Here is a 26076-nt window from a genome sequence, read left to right on the forward strand (position 1 = left end):
TATGTATATGAAGGTGAACTTGTCCTTTAACTAATACCAGGTGTAACGATTAACCCATTTTGTGCCAGGGATTTTTTACTAAAGGATTTTCTTTATCAATCAACACTCAAAGCACAATAGGGGTTAACAGGGTAGGAGGAGCAACCAACCAGAGTATTGTCCTCAATATAACCCATGTGTGTGATTGAGTAATTTAGAGTGTTTCGAGGTTTGTTCATTTTGGGGTGTTTTTTTTTGTTTTGTTTTGTTTGTTTTTTCATTGTACTGTGTAGGCCTACACACTGTGTACTCTAGTGTGACAGGCTTTGAGAGGTGTATAAAGGACTATTCATGCATGACAACCGAAAACAAAGTAAAGGTATGCCGTAGAAAATTGTGAGTGTGTCACCCGCACTGTAACTCAGGCAAGTAAAATGCCTCACTTATTCATGTTAGGCAAACATGGAAGTGTTACAGTGTAACATCCGTGTTGACACTGAACGTTAATTGTCTCACTCCCCTTGCCAAGTACTTTTTGTTTGTTGTTTTTTTTCCCCCTTAAGGAGAACCGACTATGAACAGCTAATACAACATCATAAATTCATGCGCTCCAATTCCAGCTACACATAGAGAGGAATCTAGTCTATCCAGCAGACTCGGCAAACTATTGATAGCTGATAGTGAATATTTTATGTACTCCCATGTGTAATTGTCATGTATTGGAGACAATGGCGAAAGGGGTTTTACAGAGAAATCATGCTGAAGCGTATTAAATTTCTGTTTCTGTATGAATCATGAGGCATGACGGGTGATAAAAAAAGTGTGGCTCTGGTAGAAGCAAATCAAAGACAGTTTGTGTTTTGACACTACACTAGGGCTGAAGCTGAAGGCTGTAATGGTATAGGAAGGGATGAAATGTGACTGAGTATGTGTGTACGTGTTGAAATGTGGGTCTCCTTCATGAGTGAAAATGAAGTGTTGATGTACAAATGTCTCATGGGGGAACCTTTTCCACAATGTGTCTTCATCCAGTAAATGTCTACCACTGTCTGAGCATTGTCCCCCATCTTTTAAAACCACATCCCATAGTTCTCAGAAATCCTTACATTGTAGTAGGTGCGTATGGTTTGCGTTCTTTTTATATTCCATATGTAACAGCCATTACAATGGACATTTTTATGTTTCTCCGTCATTTCCACTGATTGTTTGGAGTGATACCACATTTTTTATTTTATTTTTATTCTTTAATCTGAATCCGGAATCGGATACATCACTTATGTCAATGTGACGTTTTAAGAGGGGCTTATACCGTACCAAGGAACTGTGGGAGTGTGTAGGATATATTTGTGTGTAATATGCTTAGAGGATGTTTTGATGAGTAACAGCTTGAAGTGGTTGTGGTTGCTACCAGACTCAGGAGTGGGTTAGCATAAATATCTTTTTTTTTTCTTTTTCGTGGTGCGTGCCAAGGTTTTAATGAAGACTGGGTGCGAAGGCTGTTTGCAATGTACAAATTGTTTGTGCCAGTGTTATTTTGGGGACTTTGTGAATATGCTGTCCTGGCAAAAAAGAAAGGATACAGTCACTGAGCATATTTACGGAGTATGATTTTAGCATTGGAAGGCAGATTGAATACTGCATACATTTTGCTATGTAGTGGGTGTCAGAGATTTATGATATTTGTTTTCTGTCCATGTTTACAATTTGTACTTAATTCAATTATTTCGTGCACACATGTACAAAAGGGAACTTACCTTACAAGGCCTTTTTGGCTTTATTCAGTTTCTCTCTTCATTTTCATAGTTACAATGTGAATATGTAAATGATTTATTTTTTTCTACTGTATTGTAAACTTTCATACTGTTGTATCTTTTTATCAGAAAATGTGGTGAATTCATAAACAAATTGAATCGAACGGAATTGAATATCGATATATTGTATTTTGAAAGATGTCACTAGTTTAGAGTTTCAATACAAGGAATTTACTCCACTTCCTGTGATGAGAAGATGCCATTTTGTGAAAGAGAAATGAATACTTTCATGTATGCCATCATGACCCATGAAAACAAACAAATTTCAGATTATTTTCATCAGATGTGAATCAGATTTCAAACATGTTAATTAAGACGAGAGAGTCACGATGTATGAGAGTGAAACAGATAGATTTCAGTCTGTTAGGGTTCTTGCACTCTAAAAAGATGTCAATCAAAGTAACTACAGATACGATGCACCGCAGAATGGTTCAAAAATTATGCATGTCACATGACACACTCTTGTCCAATCCAGGAGAAAGCCTGTAAGTGGAAGACAGAGTCCGGGATGGACGGCTTGACCACCAATGGGGTGCTCATCATGCGGCCGAAGGGTGGCTTCCAGTCGGATGCCACGCCGGGGGTCTGGAGGGAGGTATCCGTGTGCGGCAACATCTATTCACTCAGGGAAACGAGATCATCGCCACAGAGAGGCAAATTGGTGAGTGGTGAACCTAGCCCTATAGGGCTCACACGGGAAATATTTCCCTTTAGAGACATGTGTTAAAATTCAAAATTCAAACAATTCTGTAAAATAGCTGGGAGAAATGAGGTGTTTCATCTTCACTAACTTGAAAAAGTGAGATATACCCTTTCATCCATCAAATTTCCAGTGGGGGTTCTTCTGCTCAAACTCTGTCTAAGGTTTCGCAAATCCAGACTACGAATTCTTTTTACTCAAAAAATCACCTATTTTCTGTACGTGTGCCCAATAAAATATAGTCCCTTCAAATTCCATAAGAAAAGCTTTCATCTTCCAACCAAAATGCAAGTTTGTAGAGGAATTCATAATCAATGTATGCCGCTATTCAGTTTTTTTGCCAAACTGCATTTCTGATTTTTTATTCATTTTTTTCTTCATTTATTTTAGTATCTTTGGTATGATTTTGTGAAGCTGTCGGGGACATTCCCGTTATATTTACAGGTGTGAACCCTGTAGGGAGAGTGTTCAGACTCTTATTACACTGGAAGCCCTCATTTGCAAGGCATTCTGGGAGTTTGCTACTAAAATCTGATGATTTCCTTAGTGTTTTATTCATCTCGCTATATTGTGAGATCTTTAAATGCAAAAATTTATTCACAAGATGACTTGACATACACCTGTGCTGCTCTGCCAAAAATCTGAAGGAAAATTCAAATTGCATCAATACGTAGCTGAATTTGAATTTTGTTTGTGTTATTCATACCCTGCATTAAAATTTCAAAGATTCTTTTTTTTTTACATTACGAAGATTAACAGACAAGGACGAAGACTTATGAATTGAATTGAATTGAAATAAAAATTTATTTGATTGTGTCGCAGCTCTGACAAAGACCACCACACAAACATAATGATTTTAACATAAATAATGAATTTTGAGATGAATAATGAAGTTTTAACATGAGACGTGGGATGAGATGTTTGATTTTCTTTTCCATTAACTATTTTTTCCAGAACATTCCATGATAGAATGTTGAATGTAGTAGCTTTTGTCATAGGTGGAGTCTTATCTTGCAGTGACTGTGTCACAATTTGTTATGAACATGCTGATAGTAACGTTTCACAAGAAGCATTTTTTATTTCATAATATTACTGCAAGATTGTCATGTTTGCTGTGGCTTCTGATAGTCCACTTTGGTAGTCTTGTTAGGCAGTATTGATTATTTATTATCTGGTTTAAGAATAACATATTAGCATAATCTTATTAGCAGAATGTATTGGCATAATCATTCAATGATACTTCAAAAGTCTGTGACCCACTTACTGACCAGCACATGATCAAGGTGAAGCTGGGTTCGTACAGTATTGGTAGAGATGAGAATTGGGCTTTAAACTTTTTGCGAGATACCAAGAAAACACTTATGATATAGTACAAAACATACCATTTTAAGAGGAATCAAAGTCTATTTGATGAAAATCGGGTTTGGAATGACTGAAACATCCAAAAACAAAGTAAAACAAAGCAATCGTAATAAAGTGTGGGTCCCACACTTTATTAGAATCGCTCTTTTTTGGATATCTCAGCCATATCAAAACCAGTTTTCATCAAATAAACGTTGAATTCCTCATAGAATTACATGCTCTTTCATATTTCATAAGAGGTTTCTCATTATCTCACCAAAAAATGTTAGAAACCTGAAATTAGGTCTCAACCAAAACTATACGATCCCTTTAACGCTGTAGCGTTGAAAACTAAAAATTCCAGAGTTAAATAGTATGTATAAAGATCAAAAGTTCAACACAAATTTCAGAATAAATCCCAATACAGATAATTTTTCTTCTTGACTAGCGTTCATTTACATTGACGTTTCAAGAATTACCTATTTTTTGTTATTCAAATATTGTAACATGAAGTGTTTGGTTCAAGGGTTTGTATGCTAGAGTGGTAAAGTCAAAATATGATGTTTCTGAGACACTTAGATTTGCTCAACTACATCATGGGTTTGATTTGTATTCAGCGGCATGAGGAGAGTTAGTTTTTTTTTTTTCCAGTCAACAATCGGCTGAAACCCCCTGCTGCAAGCCTTCGTGACTGGCCTCCATGTGATGTGGTATTCTTAGCAGCGTTCTCTTCCCACTAATAGCAGAAAGGCCAGCTTTAGGTCACATCCAGTAACAGGCTTGAAGGGTTACTCCCTTGAGGGGGTGTATCTGTAGAAAATTCTCTGTACTCTACTGGATTAGCTTGAGCCAAAGAAGATCATAGGCTGTTTTCACACGGGTCGAGAAATGCAATTGCAGTGCTGAAATATAATTACGATTTGAAGTATCATCCGTACCCACAATTTCGCGGATTCTGCAGTTTTGAATTTCAGAGCAAGGAGGGGAGGTGTGGCTTATTTCTGACTTCCCATCAATTACCCTTGAGTGATTTAAGTAGTGTGCGCTTTGACTGCAGTGCAAGCATTTGAGAAGCATGTTTTTTTCTGCGAAAGTGGTTGAAAGGTCACTGTAAGCTCCGCCCCTTCTTCCGAAACACAGTGAGGAGGTCAATCCATACACACGGTTGTTTTGTTTCATAATTTTGGAGAATCGTAATTCTGGACCACCAATTGAATTACGATTCAAATCACCCTCCGCGATTCCAATTTGTATCAACACATCCAAAATTTGTCATTTGAATCATGATTCTAGTATTTAATGATCGGTTACACACGAGAGAAAATTCGTAACTTGAATCATCATTGTAATGATGATTGCAATTCGTCTTTAGAATTATAGGACCTTACACACGCTCGCTCGAAAACTGTGATTAGAATTCGAATTCTCGAGCTAAGGCATTACGTTATCCTTGGTGACTTGTCAATCAAAACGTACGATCGAGTGCATGCATGCGGCGCGCGTATTATCCATGGAAGTGCTTGAAAGGTCACGTAAGCTCCGCCCCTCAAAAGATGTTTTGGAGGTCGAGCATTACACATGCAAATTTCGCACCGTAATTTGAGTGAAACTTCACTGGAATTCACCTCCGGACTAGAATTTGAATTCGTGATTGTGATTAGCATTCGTGATTCTAATTTGCTTCCACACGTGCTAAAAGTTCGTCATTAGAATTATTTTTCACTGGAATCATCATTCAAATGAAGAATTTTTGACCGTGTGTAACCGCTCAATGCATCATTAAAATTGTGATTCAAATTACGCACTCTTGGCACGTGTGAAAATGGCCATGGTTGAATTTCTACTTCTGTAGTTTGTAGTCTTCTGCCATGGATGTGAATTATCTCTTTTAGCTGCTGTCCAGGATGCAAACATTACATGCAAAATTTTACATTTGTTTGCACTGATATGAATAGAATAAAATGCATTTCATGAAGATGTATCAGTGATACACAGTACCTGTTAAGTGTCTTCTATATGATTCTGGATATTTGCAGATTTAAAGTGTACATTTTTCCTGGCATTGATTGTGATTCCTAATAATTATTGAATGAAAATCGGTCCTAATAAAGGGTGGGTCCCTCCTTTTATTAGGACAACTTTTTATGCCTCCGCCACGAAGTGGTGCCGGAGGCATTATGTTTTCGGGTTGTCCGTCTGTCCGTCCGTCCTTCCGTCCGTCCGTAATGAATTTTGTGGACAGGGTAACTACCAAAACCTTTTGAGGTATCCTAATGAAACTTGGCATGTATGTGTATTAGGGGGTGAAGTTGTGCCTATCAACTTTTGGGTGCACATGCTCAAGGTCAAAGGTCAAAAGGTCAAGGTCAAATGCTTAAGATTTTACTATTTCCCCCATATCTATGCAATGCCTGAAGATATTTTCTTGAAACTTAGTGTATACATGTACTACCCAATTAAGATTCTCTGGTGAAAGTTTGGGGTCATGAGGTCAAAAGGTCAAAGGTCAAAAGGTCAAGTAAAATGTTAAAATTTCACTTTTTTTCTCTGTATCTTGGAAATTGTTCAAGGTATCTTCATGGAACATAGTGTATATGCATCTACTGACTGGCAGTGGTTATCTAGGGAATTTAGGGTTCATGGGGTCAAAGGTCAGGGGTCAAAGGTCAAGGGCAATACTTCAAAATCTTACTATTTTCCTTATATTTATGCAATGCCAGCAGGATATATTTTTTTTAAAACTTGATGTATGCATGTCTAACCCAATAGAGATTCTCTGGGATTCTTTTTTTGCCAAGAAGGTCAAAGGTCAAAAGGTCAAAGATCAAGTGAAAGTGCTGAACTTACTTTTTTCTCCATATCTCGGAAGTGGCTCAAGTTATCTTGAAACTTAGTACATGCTGAATTTATGTATGTTCTGCCTGACAGTGCTTCTCTTATAAATCAAAGGCCAGATGAAAATGATAACAATTTACTGTTCAATACAGAAATTGCGCTTTTTCTCCATACCTTGAAAATTACTCAGTGCATAAACTTATGAAATGGTCAAAGTCAAGTTAAAGTTCTTAAATCCCCAAATACATGCTCTCCTATTCATCCAATTAAACATAGGTCAAGGAAGGTAAACATTCAATACATTTGTGACAAACATGTCATTTTAATAATTTGCCAATTTTGTGAAAATGTAATCACACATTGTCCACATGTACTACTGAGTATAGACCTATTAGGAGAATCATGCATTATGGCGGAGGCATACCAGTCGCCATAGCGACATTTCTAGTTTATACTCTGTTTTGTTTTTTTCTGTATCTTGGTCATTTCAAACCGATTTCATTAAATGAATGTTTGATTCTTCTTGAAATTGTGTTCTCATAAATATCTCAAATTAGTCTTTTCCAATATTCTTGAATGAAGTTAAAACCTGAATCCCCGTCTCAACAGAAACTACAATGTATACCATCCCTTTAAGGGGCAAGAGCTTATCCTCGAAGTTTAATAGCTCACCTTGAAGTTTAGGATCACCGCCTGAACGTAACTTAACTCACACACTTTTTATAGTGTCTTCCCATATTGACATATGAATTTATGTGTTTGTTTTTTTAATGCTGTGCATTCATTTTCTTCTCCCGAACCATTCCACCATGCCAAGTAGACAGCAATGTTGGACACTGATTAATGAAGCCATCTCGTGTAAGATTTATGTGTGTATATTACTATGCACATTCACGTCTCTGTTCGATCTCATAAATGTGTGGGCCTCCCGGACTGATTATTGTACGTGATCAAGATCATATTCTAGATGTGTTTTGTCGAGTCGGCGGATGATTGATGAGAAATTCAAGCTATGATTGCAATGAGAATTAAAATATTATGTATTAAAATTCAGGGAAAACTTCTGCTGTCATGATAGTGCTTGCATCAAATATGGCTGAATTCCACATAATGAATACACTGTAACAAAGCATTGGCAAGAATGTGCTGCAACAGTTCAGTGCTATGTCCGATGCTCACATCACCATGCTGGTGATGTGATTTTCCCATTACCATACCCCCTTTCCTGTCCTTGCGGTGAACCTTGTAATGAGCCAATTTAGCGAGAATGCGGGTGTGAAAGTCTCCCTGACTGCAGTGCTGAGAAATCTGGTGTGGGATGCTGAGTGGATGGGTATTCTCCAGTAACATGGGGAGGCATCGGTCCTGCACATGCTCTCTGTAAACAAGATTTTTTGAGTACTTTTCAGCAGATCCGTTCCACCTTGGTTTTACTGGGCAATAAACTTGTCTGGCAGATGATCGAGAGTTTTGAGGGATCTCTTATCGTGTGACATTTATATATGCCTACTGGTGTAGATTCAAGCATTGAAATAAATCTCATCAGTTTCCCTTGATAATGGCATAAAATCAATGGTGACAGCCACCTTTTGGCAAGGTGTAAGGCAGTAAGCTGTAAATAGACATCTTTGCATGGTAACCACCAACAGATACACTGTTCCACAATGCTTCTTCCTTTGGGCCTACGCCAAGATTACCAGCAATTAATTTTGAAGTCTTCCTGCCTTCAGGATTGATACCATGTAAACAATGTCCCTGGGAAATGGAGAGGTAATACTTTCTCAGAATTAGAATTATAATATGCTGTTATATACTAGCACGTTTGGAGAGGGATGGTGGTGGGGAGAATAGACAACATCAGGCATTATTACCTATATAAGGTAGTTTTGCTGGGCAATTGTAGTAGGTATTTTGATTGGTCGGGAAACCACCAGTTTCCAGCGGGCAATATTAGTGGGTATTTTTCTTCTTCTGGGTTTCGCCATTAACTTTACATGTCAATGAATTTCTCTCAGATTTTGATATGTTGTAGCTGAGATTTTAGGCTATCGTGAATGTATCCTTCGTTTTTTCATACGATGTCGGGATTACGTTAAAAAACTTGGTTGAATTTAAAGTTTATCTGTAATGTATTGAGATGTTTCTTTCTTTCTGCAACTTTCTTTGCAATAACTCAAGAAAAACAATTTCTATCACCCTCAAATTTTGCACATGCTTAGTTCATGTCACATACATTATTTCATAAAATAACAACTTTTTGATTAGACACTATTTTGGGTATGTAAACTAGGGTCAAAGGTTATAAATGTTTCATCCTGTATCTTAGTGAATACATGTCCTATCTCTTTCATATGTTTTACATTGATATAGCTGATTCTGGGTGCATGCACTGGTAGGTGAGGAAGGTCTCGAGCCTCAGTGATTAAGTTTGCCTTTTCCTCCCCTGGCAACCAGCAGCATGCACCTGGAACCACCATAATTTTTATATCATGTATTTACGATTTTCTGTTTGTATTTTATGTCAGCTTGTATTGTATATTGTATATTGAATTGCCGAATAAATAATAATAATAATAATAAACACTCCAGTCAATCACCAAGAGAAAATACGCACTTCATATGCCGTACACACTCAGCAAGTACAAGCGCGTACTTTAGTCACTCATTTCTGTAGACAACTTCAACCAATCAGTTTCGCGTACGTACGTGTACACACGATGACTGACTGTGACTGTGCGGCTTCTCATTCGTCTTTCGCAGAAAATGGTCACCATTTCTGTGCTAAATTCAAGAATCTGTGTGGACCACATCTGTTGACGTTCGAGGTGTTGTATAAAACAAAGTGATAGTGTATGGTCTTTTATGCTCGTGAAATGGAACAAGATTTCGCACTCGGTGAAAGATGAGACGCACTTCATAGTTACATGATGGTGATAATTTACAGGTAGGCCTAAGTCAAATGTAGCTAAGCTAGATCTATAAAGAGACTCTAGTGTGTTCACATACAGTAGGCCTTGGCCTATTTGCTTAATTTATCTGGGGGATAGGTAATGATTATGATATTGACTGGCCTTTCTTTCAGGAGATACCACAAAATATTGCCCGACTGAAACCATATTGCCCTCATCTTCGATTTGGGCGATATTCTTGCAGTTTGGGCAATATTTTCTGGTATCTCCCTCAAGGCCAGTCAATATTATATAATTAATGACATTCATTGATATACCCTTTGATACAAAATACACCCTAAAGTGGTATATTGAATGCTTTAGACTCAAGCTTCTGTAGGTGAAATGCCTCTCATTAGGGAGATGAGCCTCCCTGCTCTCCACCATACAGTCTGTTTCCTGCTTCGGTCCTCCACATGGTGCTAATTTACATGCAACCAGTCTGTAGCCAGGTATTTATTCTCTTCACCCAAGGACACCCGCTTTGGATGAGAGACCTGTCTGTTTCAGGAATTCTGACGGGAGACTGTGCCCCTTTCGTGTGTTTCTGCTCTGTGGAGTCTGCGGAAAGGGATCTTAATGATTAATTCATCAATTGTACAACTGTAAAGCAGAAAGACCTTAAATCTGTGCATGTTGAATATCTTAAGTTCCTCTTCTATTGGCAAATGATGATTCCACTGTAATTTGTATATTCTGTGTTATGCAGATATCAGTTACCCTCTAGCAGTTTGTTCGTATGAAATGTTCATGATTTACAGTGCTCTACTGTTGCATGACTTTGCATGGTCTTGATAAATCTTCTTTCATGACTGTAAAGAACCAATTTATAGTTTGGGTTGCAGAGTAAAACAAGTACCTGGGTACCATTGTATGTGTATCAAACTCAGGCTAATGTGTCATATTGTGATTTGAAGCTTACAATCCAACATATCCTCGAGGCCTCCAGTGGCCTCAATGCCACAGAAAATTCCCTTGCAGAGAAATTCAGTGTGTGACGGCTGCCAATAGCAACCTTTGTCTAAGCTGAAAACAGCATGCATTAGAGTTTGCACCATTTGATGAAAGATTAGACAGTTTAAGCTAGGCACATGAAACATTAAGAAGATTATGTTATGTATTATAGACTGCAGATATGGCTGACATATGAACTGCACTAGGTCTCTTTGGAGGAGATACAAACTTTGTGCTTATGTGTAGCTCCCTTTTTGGAGTGCCATAATTGCCACTAGTGTGTTCTTCAATTGTACATGCTATGTCAGCATAATCTTAAGTAATTATTTATTCCCCCACCACATACATGTAGTTCATGAATTGTGTTCAATATACCCCTAGTTTTATTGGATCCAATTAACTTTCCTATAATGATGGCATGTCGCAGTGATGCTGTTTCATCTCTTAGGTGAACATTTATCAACTCTTACAACAGTTGGGCATTAAACAATAATAATCCTGTTCAAGTTCAAATGACTACCAACCTGCTTGCAGTGATCCCCTTTCTTCAGTGGCCGCTTTATATCAACCTATAAACAACAGAAAATGCTCATGATAACAATCAGCACTAAAGCTAATGATTCAGTTTACAGGGCCCCCTGGAAAACAGTACTTGATTACTGACGGGGCCACCCTGTATAAATAAAACGACGTAATAGTAATGATAATAATAATAATAATAACTATGTTTATTAGCATTTTTCCTTTTTGTGTAGGTTTTGTGTTGTTCCTTGGTTTTATCTTTATATTTTTCAGCTCAGTGACTATGTCAGAGTAAAAGAGCAGTTTAAGTTCTGTGATCAACTCAGACACCATTGTTAACCCAGTGTTGCAGTGGTTCAAGGAAATATAGTGAATGCTACCATATCACCTTTTGCAATCTAGACAGCTTTCAAATTTACTTGGCTTCAAACCGTGGATTGGATGAATGGAATTGACTGCTATATAAACCCCTCAGATTTGTGCCAGCCATGTAGAATTCTGGCAAAGTCTTGCGAGCAAAATTGTTGACTTTTTTGTAATATAGGAGACATTCCATTTAACAATCTCCATTATATCAATGGCAAGACATTGTGCTCAAAGTATATTTGTTTCTTTTCAAGAAGAAGTAAAGCCGAGTGAACACAACAATGTGTCACCCAAAGCAAATTTCCCATGCAATATTTGGCTATTCTGCCATGAGGGGGAAAAATGAAATATCCTGTCTTGCTTAAAGCACACAAACTTCATAAATATTGCTAGGCTTGTCCTGCACTACACAATTTGCCAACGTAAATCTTCAAGGTTTTCTTAATTTTGTTAGCTTTATGTTTCTGTAATATTGTGCTCTCTCTCTCTATTTCTGTAATAGTGTACACTCTGTCTTTAGTCATGAATTTGTTGCAAAGAGGATCTATATACTGACATGATGCTGGGCTCAAATAAGATGATGCCACAGAGAAGTGTGTGCTACTGATGTCATTGAGTGTTTCTGGCAGGTGATAATTCCGCTTGCGAGTCCTTGAAGTCATTGCCGAATGAGTTGTCAGTGGTTGGATTTGGGGCTATCGATAGGCGGATGGTGGCTCAACGAGTTGTGAGGCTGAATCACCTGGAGGCTGATCTGAGAGCAACCCGCCCCTAGAGGGCTGGGGTACAGCAGCTCTGCAGATGACATTTTATATTCATGAGTGCAACATAATTATGTAGGGGACAGAGCATATACACTGTATATGAAAAAAGAAAGGCCCCACCCCACTGTCTAACGTTTCCAGTTTTCATCCCTTATTTTCTTTTTCACTGTTATGAATAATGCTGTATGACTGTAATAGTTTGCTATGAGACAAAGTGTCTCAAGTTGACCATCCATTTCTGCCTATAAGCAAGTATTTGTTTGCCTATTTGATGAAATACCAAAATAAATCAATGTTTGTTTACTTTGTTTCTTGACTAGATTGAAGATGAAGATAACATTCTAGAGGATGGTACTTTGATTGATCTATGTGGAGCCACATTACTATGGAGATCAGCAGTTGGACTCCTCAACACTCCAGTAAGTTCAAACTATTTCAAACAGATTTCTCAATATTATTGCTGATTAAATTTTTTTTGCTGATGAAAAGATTTTGAAAATGGTTGTATGTGCATTTTATTCATATTAGTATTCATTTCTGGTTGAAGAAAATGACTCGGTATTGTCACGTTAACATTGACTAAATGCGCAGAAAACTCCTTTGATGTACTGAGAAAGCAACCTACCATCCGAGTTTATTTTGAAAGTGAGTTTTCATGGCTTAGGTTATATGTAGCAAAGTCATGAGACGTCATGGGAGGCAGACATGGTGAACATACTAGAAGTCAACTTGAAATGGAACATGAGACTGGCATGTCCTGCTGCATGTGGGAATGTAAATATCTCGTCCATGGTCAGGTGTGATGTAGCTTAGCACACAGATAGCCATTTATGTGTAGATTAAGCAATTAGTGTTTTTAGAGGTAGCAACATTTATTTTGATGTGTCATTGGGCCATGAACATTATTGAATCATATGATAATAAGTCGTTTGCTCAATTCTCGGTGTTGATGTGATATTTACATGGAAAGTGGACATGTTCACCATGAGTAGTCAGAAAACGTGTTAGCATTCAAAGGATATTGTAATGTTGACACTGCCTAATGTTGAGGAGGTGTTGGTCGCTAATGGGGGATATTCCGTTTCAATGCAAATTACTTCATACAAATGAGATTCTGTGCAACGGTGAGATACCAAAAAATGTCTGACACGTTTGAGTTTATTCCAGTGGGTTGGGTGTTGTAATGTTCCATTATAAAAATGGAGTACATTTTGTTTGCTGAATATTACCATATCTGAGATACTCATTTCTAGGAATGCTTACTTGCAGTCTCGTATGCAGAGTAGACTCTTCCAGGGAGTTTGTTGAAGGAAACCCAAACCTAAATATAAATGTGGATTCAGTGAAAGCAGAAATAGTAGTAGAATACATAGGTGAAAGTTTGAGGAATATCAGAATTTTTAAAGTTTTGGTGCCGTCATTGCTAGATAAGGAGGCTCCTACACTTCATGATATCATTATGGACAAAAATATAAAGACGAGACATGAAAACTCGTCACATTGAGGACGAGTTAGGTGATACGCTTGTGGTCATCAGATGACAGTCATCTGTGATCGACAAAGAAAAGAATGTGATATAGGCACCTTGAAGTTATATTGAGCGTACATGCGAAACCGTTTCTGTAACCACTCGGCCACGGGTCATCCACGGAAATGGTAAGACAAAAAAAAAACAATGTATAGATATAACAGGGGGAAAGTCAATGCCCACTCAACCAACGTGGCCGTGTGAACATCTATTGCATTGCTAGACGGAAAAGCGGCCTTGTAACGACTGAGGTCGCTATGCCATTTCTGGCAACTTGGGAAAAATACGTCCCGCAGACATAAAACCTATAATCGGCTGGTTTTCATACCTTGCCTTTAATCACAATTTTCAGTGTAATGACGTCATCAAATTACAAAACAATGACATCGTCTTGAAAGACAATTGTTCAAAGTACAACACCTCAGTCGTCGTCATTACATACTATGATCGGTTTGACAAAGTCAACCTGCAAAATTGTGCTGTAGTCGAAGCAATGTGGTCTCCAACACACAAAAAAGAGGGATATGGCGTGTGTGTGTGTGTCTGTGTGTGTGTATAGGTGCGTTTATATACGTACGTGATTTCTACATGGACGAATATGTAATACAAAATTGAAGAAAAAAAAGTTAAATAGCTAAGTATTTTGTTTCGTGATCTTGTGGGGTTCCAACCCGCAACCTTACGTCTCTGAGACGTCGCCTTTAGCCACTCGGCCATACGTCTCGACGAGAAAATATGGGGAACGTAAACTTATGTATGTGAAAGATACATGAGGAATCGTTTTGTCCACGTTCCATTTTCATTTTCAGTTTTAAACTGCAAAATTGTCAATCTGATGAGGAGATTTCAAAGAATAAAATGCATGATTACTGCAGCTTATTGTCTCAGCTACAACATACTAAAGTTTCAGAGGAAATGAAGCAAAATCAGCTGAGATAGAGGTGCTTAAACGTTGTCAAGTCAATGCATGGTTTTAAAAAAAAATCACCTCCCATAGACATAACACGTAAACTTGTCCGATTTTGTGTCTTTACTTTTATCACAATTTAAAGTATGATGACGTCATCAAACTAGAAAACATCGATATGGATTTGAAAGACAGTTGTTTAATGTATAATATAATAATCGTACGTTGTCAGTTTGCTATTGACATGACGATCAATCACACGAATATGAGGCAGCTATTAGTACCTGTATGAAATTATTATAGGCATGGTTATCAAATTCCCTTAAAATTTCCTTATTATTGCTTTATTTTTACACACAGTTAAGCTATCTCTTTAAACTCGTCACAGTTTAATGAGAATCATGAACATCATACATTAGTACCATATTCAGTTCCATAGCTGATCGCGTTTGCTAATTAATTAAGATTTATTGTCTAGAATGTGCCATATGGCCAACCTGTATACACACGTGGACACACAAACACAATGCTAAATGTATGTATCAAACCTCTGTAACACAACTTTGAACTAACTGTAGAAAGTATCGCTGCACTTATCATACATACTTTTTATCATTATCTGAAACTCCACAAAAACCACTAATTGACAAATAATCATCAATACAGAAGACTGACTTAAAGGAACAATTCAAATACCTTTTTTTACAATGTATAGCTTCTTACATGTATAAAATCAGCACAAAGTAACCACGACTACATTGTGTTACTGAATTGATATGAACAAATTTCATTTTGTTACAATATACCATGATCAGCTTGAAAAGCCCAGCCTGCAATATTTTGCAGCAGTCGAAGCAATGCAGTCTCCAACGATAAACAAAGGGATACTGTGTGAGTGTGTGCGTATAGGTGTGTTTACATGCGAATGTGACTTCTACATGGACGAAGGTGTAGTACTCCATTGAAGAAAAAAAGTAAAAAAAAAATATTATTTTCTTTCGTGCTCTTGTGAGGTTCGAACCCGTACGTGTGCAACCTCACGTTTCTGTGACGACACCTCTAACCACTCGGCCATACGTCTCGACGAGAAAATTAGAGGAACGTAAACTTATGTACGTGAAAGATGAATCAGGAATCGTTTCGTCCGCATTCCATTCTCATTTTCAGTTTTAAATTGCAAAATTGTCAACCTGATGAGGAGATTTCAAAGAATAAAATGCATGATTACTGCAGCTTATTGTCACAGCTAAAACATACTTCATTTTCAGAGGAAATGAAGCAAAATCATCTGAGATAAAGGTGCTTAAACGTTGTCAAGTCAATGTATGGTTTTTAAAAAAATCACCTCCCATAGACATAACACGTAAACTTGTCCGATTTTGCGTCTTTACCTTTAATCACAATTTAAAGTATGATGACGTCATCAAATTTCAAAACCATGACATGGACTTGAAAGGCAAATGTTCAAAGTAAAACATATCTGAATTTGGGGTGATATTAAGCTTAAACAATAGAGATACGAGTAAATGAATGTCAGAAAGAGTACCTCAAAAAAATTAATTCCACTTTTTTGATTTCAGATGATGATATGATGACGTCATGAGTTTTCCTGGCAATATTGGTACTTGAAACGTTATTTCCAATTCATATGCTTTTGTAATATGCAATAGAAATATAGGGTCAATGGACGATTTAAAGAGCTATGGCGACATAAACAAAAACATGTTTTTTCACTATATTTGCAGAAAGACGCGCGCGCGGAATTTCAACTTTGACGCCAGTGCATTCCTTTGTTATAGGTCAAAATCGATCGGAAATCAATGGATATTGTTACTCAAAGTATCAGAAATCCAAATCAGTCAAAAAAATTGCATTTTCATGTTGGTTACGCCCTCTGCGCGCGAAATTGCGCGGACGGACGCGCACGCGAGAAAATGTTTGAAACGCTTAGAATTGTCTGAAACTTCGAGATTTCCCATTGGGAAGTCGTTTTGAGCCTTTTAAAATTTTGACGCGCGCAAACGCGCGCGTAATGATGACCTTGGTAACTAGCGTTAAAACGTAAGATAGAGCCTGACCTGAACTTTATGTCCACCGAAAATGATACAGAAATGATATCTAGTTATGAAGTTATGATCGATCATGTGACAAGGTCCGAAAATCACAAAATGGCGCCTAGATGACGTCATAGATATGTTACTGTCATGAAAACCTTATTGTGGCTAGATATTGTTATGAGACATGTTGACTGAAAATGTTATGTTATTCCGTAATGTCATTGTTGAGATATTGACGACACAAAATGTGGCAGAAAGAAAGAAGAATAAAAAAAAAGAGAAATTTTGACAATCACAATAGGTGATACGCTGATAGCGTATCACCTAAATATATGAAGAAAATTCAACACATTTCACTTTTCTTCCATAATGAAAGAACATTTGACTTATATCTTTCAGAAAGCTGGGGAATAATATTGCACTTAATGTGTGTCAGTTACAAGTCAAGGGAATGTGTACTTTTCACAGGAAATGAAATTTTGCGGAATGCTTCTTATATTTTCTTTTAATATATTGTTGTCCATAATGATGTCATGAACTGTAGTAGTCTTCTTATGTAGCGGTGACAGCACCAAAACACTAAAAATTCATAACTTTTGAATTGGTTGTCAGATTTTCTTCAAACTTTCACTGATGTTCACTGATGTGTTCAACTAGTTTTGCTGCTTTCACTCAATCCACAGTTGTATTTGGGCTTTAGTTTCCTTTAAAAGGCACAACACTGTCTCTCGGATAGGCCATTGAATGGAGGATCTGTGTGTGATGGAGTCACGACTCACACATGCAAAGATCTCACTTCACTTCCTCGCAAAGAGCAGGGTGCTAACCCTGTGAAATGGTCTGTCTGACACACCTACACCAGAAAATGGGTGAATGATGCTGACACCCTTGCAGTCCGTGACAAGCAATAGTCAGCAACTGGGCACATTGCACCATATGAAGAAGAAGAAAAAGAGAAAAGGAAGGAGATATATCATGGCTAATATTAAATGATCAGAATGGAGTATAAACTGGTGTACAAATGGGGTATAAACCACATCGATTCAAAAAAAATGGAGCGTTGATGGCTTTACCAGTTCACAAAAAGGAGGTCTATTTGCTCTTTCAATACCCAGATGGCTTAATGCCTCAAGTAATGTAAAAGTGGAAATTTTCGCGGTGTAGAAATTTTCGACCAGAAACCAGCGCAAAAATAAAAACATGCGAATATTTTTGCATTCCATATGTTTCACTAATAAATGTCTTGATTCTGTGGAATTAAAAACAAGCGAAATTCATCTCACCCAGCCAAGCATGAAAAATTACTCATGTGAAAATAACCATGTTTACAGTACTTGCCCAATTTTGAAATCCCCTGCCAAAACCCACCCTTGCATCCCCCACCCTCAAAATATTAGTATGTTGCTGAAAATATGCAACACACACAGCCTTGGCTGCTTTTTGCTATGCAGCTTTTGTGATATGTTCTCAAAAGTCCATGTTTAAACACTGATTTCACCTCTTGGCAAGTACCCTCACACTTGTTTGTTTGGTTGGTTTTTTTTTTTCAAAATTGAGTTTGAGTTACCTTGTAGATCAGCTGAAGAAAAGATTTGTAATATTTTAGAGTTCAATGAAATCTCCCATTGATTCTTACTCTCACAGCATTTGAATGTTTAAAACAAAACTCTTATCACAGATTGATCTGAGAAGTCCTTGGTAGTTGCAATGGGGAGGTACATTCCTTTTTGTTGAACATTTTTGTCTATCTAATTATTTGTTTATTTATTTATGTTTGGTGTATGTGTGTGTGGATGGGGATGGAGTAGAAGTAAAGGATAATGTTGACAGCTTCCGTGAGGGAAGATCCTGGCATGTTATTCACGGTTCCCTGACTGAACATCCTGAATTATTGATGTCAATCTCATCATGATCACGTTTCCTTGGGAATTCTATGTAAGAGGGATCCTTGAACCCATAGTTGGAAATCCTGGCATCCCGTTTCCTGGAGTCGACATGCCACCCCTTGTACGCTGCATCCCACGAAAGCTCGCTGGAATTGTTTCTGTGTTAGGTATGACAAAAGCGAGGAGGAAGATTGCAGGGATATGACACCACATGTGTTTGCTGGAAAGTGAGATAAGAGGGAAAATATTTTTATTGCCCAATTTGTCGCTGACAGGGAGGTGATAACCCCACTCAACCCCTTTCCTGGTCAATCAAAACTAGTCGTGAGTCTATCCAGTTCTGGTGTAGGACAGGCCCCTTGTTCAGACGCAAGACAGTTTATACCAAGACTCGATAAAGAAACGACGTATAAAGAATCATTGTATAGCTGACAGACCGTTCAGATGCTAATCTCGACTGTTCTAGAAAATGTCATATAGATGTGCAGTTTCCCATTGGGCATGCATTTGTGGTCAATGAGTGACAGCTATGGGGCCACCTTCCGTGCGCGTTGCCATTAAGCCCTGCCCAGTTATACCGTTCTGTGGTCGCCATACATTCAGACGCATAATGGACATGATGGAATGCTGATTCGTTATCGAGTTCTGGTCCGAAACGATGCTCTGACCGTCTTGTCGTTATACGTCATTTCGTTAGTCAGTGTTCAGACGTATAAATTAAACGTATAGCTATACCGTTTTGGTATAGCTATACCGTTCTAGTATGATTTTTTTTTTTTTTTTGCGTCTGAACACCCTGAGGGAATGTGTGACAGGGATGATGATCATTGACACTTGGTTTTCCTCTGTTTTCTAGCTTTCCAGAGACAGATCAGTGCCATGACATAGGACAGATCAGATATCCATGTTGTTTATTAAAGGCCATGCCAGACCTATAATTTGTATAGTGACTTCTGAATTGTGATTCTGCACGTCCCTATTGTTTACCAGAAATACATTCATTTGGTATCAGCGTACATGTTCACTCACACTTTGACTGTATCAATATCCTGTTTTTTGTGATTGCTTGTATGGAGTGGCTATGTTTATACTTTTGCTAGATAGTTTCCTTCAAATACAAATAGGTATAATCCTCTTTTACATCCAGAATATTGTCTACAGACAAACAGAATATGTATTCATCTGTTATGAATGTGAACAGAGTTCTAGAAAGCTATTCCGTATGTTAAACGTAATTGCTCCCTGGATTTCGAAGATAGAGAAATCTTCCATTGACTTTACAAGACAAGCAAAAATAAATAATTATGATGATAATAATGTTCAAATGGAAATGAACCATTTCATTTTTTCCATGTTCCCACTTTAAATTTTGCCACAAATATAGTACTTCATGGCTATCCGTCTGGATTATTTTGAATGATGACTCAAAACACGTTGATTAGAGTGTTATACAATCAAACCTCAGAAGGGTTGTATAGTGATAAGACAGTTTTGCCACCAACATTATGAGTGAAATGAAGCTATGCTTTGGGTCAAATGTAACATTTTGCAGACACAGTACATTCATTTGTACACAGCTGAAATATATGAAATATGAAAGATCAGTTAACTCTGGTCTAGGGCAGAATCTCTGTAGGGTCAGGGGTCAAAGGATCACATTAAAAATATTCCATTTTTTGTTTCAAGATATTTTTTCCAAGTGCTGACTTGGTATGATATCACTTCTATCTGATCAGATTTACGTCACAATGAAAGGGTCAGGTCAGATTCTGACTCAAATACTTGTTTAATTTTGATTTGATATCGATATCACAAAACATTTATCAAACCTCCTATGTGATGAATTCATGACAGCATCATAACAAGATAATCAATTAGATTTGTTACAAACTCTTTTGAGAAAATTACGTTTGGAATGTCAGTTTATGTTGTTAACTGGAGTTGATTAGTAATTGGCGTGTATCTGACATAATATCATCAGAAATGTAATGTGTCCTTGTATTGCACGACTATGACTAATTATGTTTTTGAGTCAGTAGGAGATACTAATACCATACACTTAAAGCCACATAGGTCACTATTACAGCATGGAATGTGAAGACATGATTATCATAGTACATAGTGCAGTCAGATAGCAGGACACGTCTAGTTTTGAGCAAAACTGAATTGCCCGTATACATTCTGAAACGAAAAGCCCTCACACCATGGAATGTCATTTGACATTGTCCATTTGGTGGCAAGTGATGCGTCGGTGTTATTGTTTTGAAATTCAGGTTTAGACCTGTCACAAGCCAGTCATATCTGAGTCAATCCTTGTTATGTCCTCAAACTAGAATCAGACCATCGTCAGTGTCTGATTTCCTTCCACAGCGTCAGATTGTGTTTTTGGCTGTCACTTCCTCTGTGGAATCGGCTGTCATTTTACCTCACAACTATTGTCAGGAATCGCCTGTCATTTTCCCTCAGAGCTATTGCGAGAAATCGTGTCTGTTTTACTTGTTCATTTGTGTTTTTGAGAGTATGGAGAGTCATTTAAAGTCATATGAAAATTCAAAATATTATGCCATTTCATATGAATGCCAATTGTAATATTTGACTTGTTTAATAGGTGATTTCTAATCATTCCCTGTATTCATTTTGTATCATTCCAAGCTGTTTTTCATGAGAAATCTAAGTCCAAGTACAGAAGTTTAGATCTAAAGGACTATGAGCTCAAGCACAATGGTTTCCTGTACCCTGTTTATCTGAAGAAACCTTGGGAGAGTGTGATATTAGATTATTACCAGTAGTTGTATTCATATCCCTTAAGAACAGAGCCATACAATAGCTATACATTAGAAACTGTTTTGTATATGAATTTGAATTTTTGAATGTAAATATTCAAACTTCATATTTTACAACACAATACAATACATATCAATATTGGAAAAAAGAGTATCAAAATACAATGGAAAGCATAAAAACCATTTACTAAAATAGATGCAGTGCTGCATGAATAGGTAAATAAAACATGGCTCATATTTAGACAAATGAAGAAACCAAAGCTTGGAGTCCATAGCAAAAGAAACTGAAACAATAGATGTGGCAAGAGTCCATTGTATGCCACTGAAAGATTGGAATTTGAGACTTTGTGTGTGTGTGTGTGTGTGTGTGTGTGTGTGTGTGTGTGTGTGTGGGTTAGGGGTTTACATTTAAGAGCCTATCTGTCATATTGCTTTGTAATCATTGTTATTTGATTGTTCTCACTCACAGACACAAAGACATCTAGAGAGACTACGGCAAGACATCAATGATACGAGACCTCAGTGTCCTATTGGTTTCAACACTCTAGTCTTACCCAAGTATCGCCAGCATTCAAAGGTAAGTTTCTCTCAAAGGAAACATCCATGTACATCACCCCCAGTCATGCGTGTATTCTGAGAAGGAAAGAATTCAACACCTCCCAGTAGTAACTCAATAACACTATATACGATGGCAACAAGCACATGATATCTATGAAGTTTTTGGCTGTTACTTATATAGTTTCTGTTACAAGTTTCTGTCATTGTAAGCAATAGGGTTCTGATCACTGATGAATTACAAGCTGAGAATTCCTGTCTGACAAATATGAAACATTTTATTATCGGGGTTGTCATTAACCATTAATACTTGGTCTTCTTAATTCAGTTTGCATTTGTAAACATGGCCCTGTTCTGTTTACATCATATCAAACAAAGTGATTTTACAGTATATTGTTTTGTCAGTCCAGCTAATGCAGCAAATGATACCAGGATACAAGTTATTGTAAAAGTAAGAGCTTACCCCAATCATTTCAGGGACTTTCACACACTTTGGTCAATTCATTGATATTAACCCATTGAGGATGGACTGATTTTGCTACAACACGCGTTTCCCTTCGACCCCAGCCCACGTATACTCGGGACTCGTCCTCAACGGTTTAAGAATTTGTGACAATAAAGCAAACACTAAGAATTAGACCATGATATGATATTATGCGATAGCATAAGGAAAATCTGTATCTACTTTATGTTTACTCTCCATTGTTGGCTGACATTCCTTAGTACCATTGATGTATAAGGTTACATTTCTAAGTGTAATGTTCCCTCTTGGACTATGCCAGTGGTATTAAAGGTCCCTTTTTACCTTTGGGAGCAATGAATTGATTTAATGAAATGTTCAAGATATCACTTTTGATGCATATGTGTAGGTCAGTTGTATCACAAAACATCCTACCATATAATATTATGCAATAAAGCCTAAAATATAAGGAGATATCTCTATTTTTCTCATTAAACCATAACTGTAGGCAGTTTAATGTGGAAACATTTTTTTTATAACTATTGTTCCCATTTTGTATATGTAACAATACTTAACATTGATTATACTGGTTCAAATTTTTAGAACTATTTTGAAGCACTAATGCTGGGGTTTTGTTTCATCTGCAAATGGTAAATTATGCCGTTAATGCATTTGTATTCCTCATTCAGATTATGGAAGAGAAGCAGCCGTATGCCTACCTGAAATGTGGCCACGTGCACGGCTACCACGTGTGGAACAGTAAAGAGACACAGAAGAACACAGAGAGAATGTGTCCAATGTGTAGAGAAGTAAGACTGAACATTTGTCAGTAGTGGAGAAATCATGTTGTTTTTTTTGTCTTATTTTTTATTGTTACGTTTTGTGCATTTTTATCTCAGCTCTTTCAAGGCCGATCTAAACTATGAACTAGTTAATTTCTCAGAATTACTGTCAAGAGTTTCCATGTGCATACTCAAGGTAGTGAATATCATGCGGTTTATAGCAAGTAGTGGGAATTTATTGATGTGATGCAAGTGAAGTCTTGTCTTTTCATATCTGTACAGATATATTTCATTTTTCTGTGCCATATTGTTGAACCTTCTTTATGTCCAATTTTTCTCTGTAGTTTCAGTGTGGGCATAATATCATTTCATTGTGGAGGACAGTGGGGATCATATCTTTCTTAGAAATGCTTGTTACTCATCAATTATTTGGAAGAGTCAATTAAACAGAAACAGAAAATCCAGTTAAATACACCAGGTAGTAGATGATAGTGACAGGAATACAGTTTTAAATATCTGTAAGAGAAGTGAACTTACAATGTAATGAGTAGATGACTTTATGCAGGGTTTGTAATACACCCCTGATGAGATGTGTTTTGATCCCCTTCCCCCAGGTGGGACAGTATGAGGCTCTCATCATGGGTAATGAAGCCAGCTTCTATGTGGACCAGGGAGCGTCCACTCACGCCTTCTGTCCTTGCGGCCATGTGTGCTCAGAGAAAACTGCCAAGTAAGTCTATCTCTCGCTCCCACACATTAACCCGTTCAGGACAAGTCCAAAGTACACTCTGGCAAGCATATATGGGAAATGGGAAATGAGTGTTGTAACAAAATCAAACCGTCCTCAACGGGTTAATATGTCAGTGTTTTTGGCATACAAGTTGTGTGCACACCCCATGTACCTCATGGGTTTTTTCTAGTGTTCTGAGTGGTCTGATCAGAGGCTTATTACCTCCGCCAAGGGGGGAGGTTATGTTTTCGTTACCGTTGGTTTGTTAGTGAGTTTGTCCGTGTGCAAAATAACTCAAAAAGTAGTGAACGGATTGGAATGAAACTTGCAGGAAAGGTTGAGAATGACACGAGTAACAAACGATTAACTTTTGGTAGTGATCCGAGAATTTTGGGGGGATTTATGAAGGATTTTGATATTTTTTCAGGTAGGGTCAATGAACTTGAGGTTTGCATGCGCGCACTAAAGTGCGTGCTCTAGTTTCTGCTGGGGTGAGGCGCGCCGTGCAGCTGAGGGCTTATGACGTAACAAAGGCTTCTATATTGGGAAATCAGGCAACTTTCAGCACACAATGCTATAAGTACGTATGGGTGGAAATTACTGATATCTCTATGGAAGAACAAGATCAGTGGTGAAAATGATTTGCATGCTTGGCGGAGGTCTACGCTCTCAGAGTGCTTCTCTAGTTACTCTTCATTTCTAGCAATTCACACCCATAATGAGGATCTCCAAATCAAGTCATGAAATATGATCTGATGGTAAATTTAAATATAGAGTACAAGCTGTGATTCACTTTTTGCACATTGCAATCAAGGTTTCTCTACTTCCTGCATCTATGCAATCAACATACCAGTATTTATGACAGTGTCGTCACTTTATATCACAGTGATAACCCTTGATTTCATATTGATAAAGTGTGATTAGGGAAAGAATGCTAATTTCATATGGCCGAAGCTACTGTAAATCAAAACTTTACCAAGTGGCATGTTTGAATTGCATTGTACCCACATGCGATGCTTTGAATGCCAAAACAAGGGTTTTAGTGAGGACTAACCGATGCTGTTATCCATAAGGAACTTCTGGTATTCTGTACACCTCCCAACCATTCTGAATTTGGAGGAAAGAATCTGAATTTTTGCCATTCCCAGCTCTTGCTTCAATAGGAGTTTCCTATTTTTCTTAATAATTTTCCTACACACTCCTATGGGAACTGCTCTTTCTTTCCTACATTTGAGCCAAATCATACCTACTTTTCAGACAGAAAGGTTGGGAGGTCTGTTTAACTCGCAATGTACAATGGTGTATGTCATTTCTCAATTATGAGGGAAGGACTTTATGAATCATTTTATTTTTTAAAATTCAGATTATAGAATAATGGACTTCTGTAGGAGGACTTCAATGTAAGGTTCACTTCCTGTATGTTTTTCCCCCAATAAATTTCTCCAGATACTGGTCTCAAGTGCCCTTGCCCCACGGCACCCATGCATTCCAGGCTGCCTGTCCCTTCTGTGCCACTGCCCTCAGTGGTGACCAGGGCTACATCAAACTCATCTTCCAGGAGGCCATCGATTAGGCCCTCGTCAAGGCCCATCGTCCACCCCCGTCGTCTGGCTCCCACAGTCCCAGCGCCGAATGGTCCATCCACTGGTGACCAGATGGCCCTAACCTTGCCTCTCATCCTATCCACCGGAACAGTGCTCTGTGGCGGATCCTCTCACAGGAATGCACTGGACTTTATTCTGTGACTAAACTTGTGACACTCTAAGAGTGTCTTTAGCAAGTGAACACTGAGGGCGCTATAATGCTTTTTGAGTGTGGCATTCCCCTGCATGGAAGAGCCTCTCACCACAGTGGACTTATGCTCTCTTGGTCTACTACAGTGACTGGAGTAGTTGGTGAAAGATTTTTAGATGATACAGGGTGCCCTCAGTGAGGGAATTAATGTGGTAGGACATTGGATGGTGTAAACAAACTGCAGATGTGCAACTTCACTGCAAGAATATGTGTATCTCATGTGATTGCTGCAAGATTGTGTGTAAGTCTTAGGTAGGTAATTGATCTGGTGATTTGGAGGATCCTTTAGCAGATTGCATTAATAATTTGTTTATATTGATTAAGTGTTACATACTGACAGTGTGTACCTACTAAAATGAGACAAGCTTTCATTA

At 37.8% G+C, this 26076-nt stretch overlaps 1 protein-coding gene across 1 annotated transcript in view; it reads left to right on the forward strand.

Annotated features, from left to right (window-relative positions):
* Nucleotides 1–25593, forward strand: part of LOC139710485 (E3 ubiquitin-protein ligase pellino homolog 1-like) — a 66118-nt gene extending 40525 nt beyond the window's left edge. Inside the window, exons 6-11 of the mRNA XM_071622400.1 lie at nt 2266–2451; nt 12541–12639; nt 21851–21958; nt 23086–23205; nt 23793–23908; nt 25355–25593. Coding sequence (XP_071478501.1) covers nt 2266–2451; nt 12541–12639; nt 21851–21958; nt 23086–23205; nt 23793–23908; nt 25355–25481 — 756 coding nt within the window. The 3' untranslated portion in view covers nt 25482–25593. The remainder of the gene's footprint in view (nt 1–2265; nt 2452–12540; nt 12640–21850; nt 21959–23085; nt 23206–23792; nt 23909–25354) is intronic.
* Nucleotides 25594–26076: the final 483 nt, after the last annotated feature.

The sequence above is a fragment of the Diadema antillarum genome, unplaced genomic scaffold, assembly GCF_040938485.1.
Source record: "Diadema antillarum isolate AM-2024a unplaced genomic scaffold, OU_Dant_1.0 seq00001536_RagTag, whole genome shotgun sequence".
NCBI lineage: Eukaryota > Metazoa > Echinodermata > Echinoidea > Diadematoida > Diadematidae > Diadema > Diadema antillarum.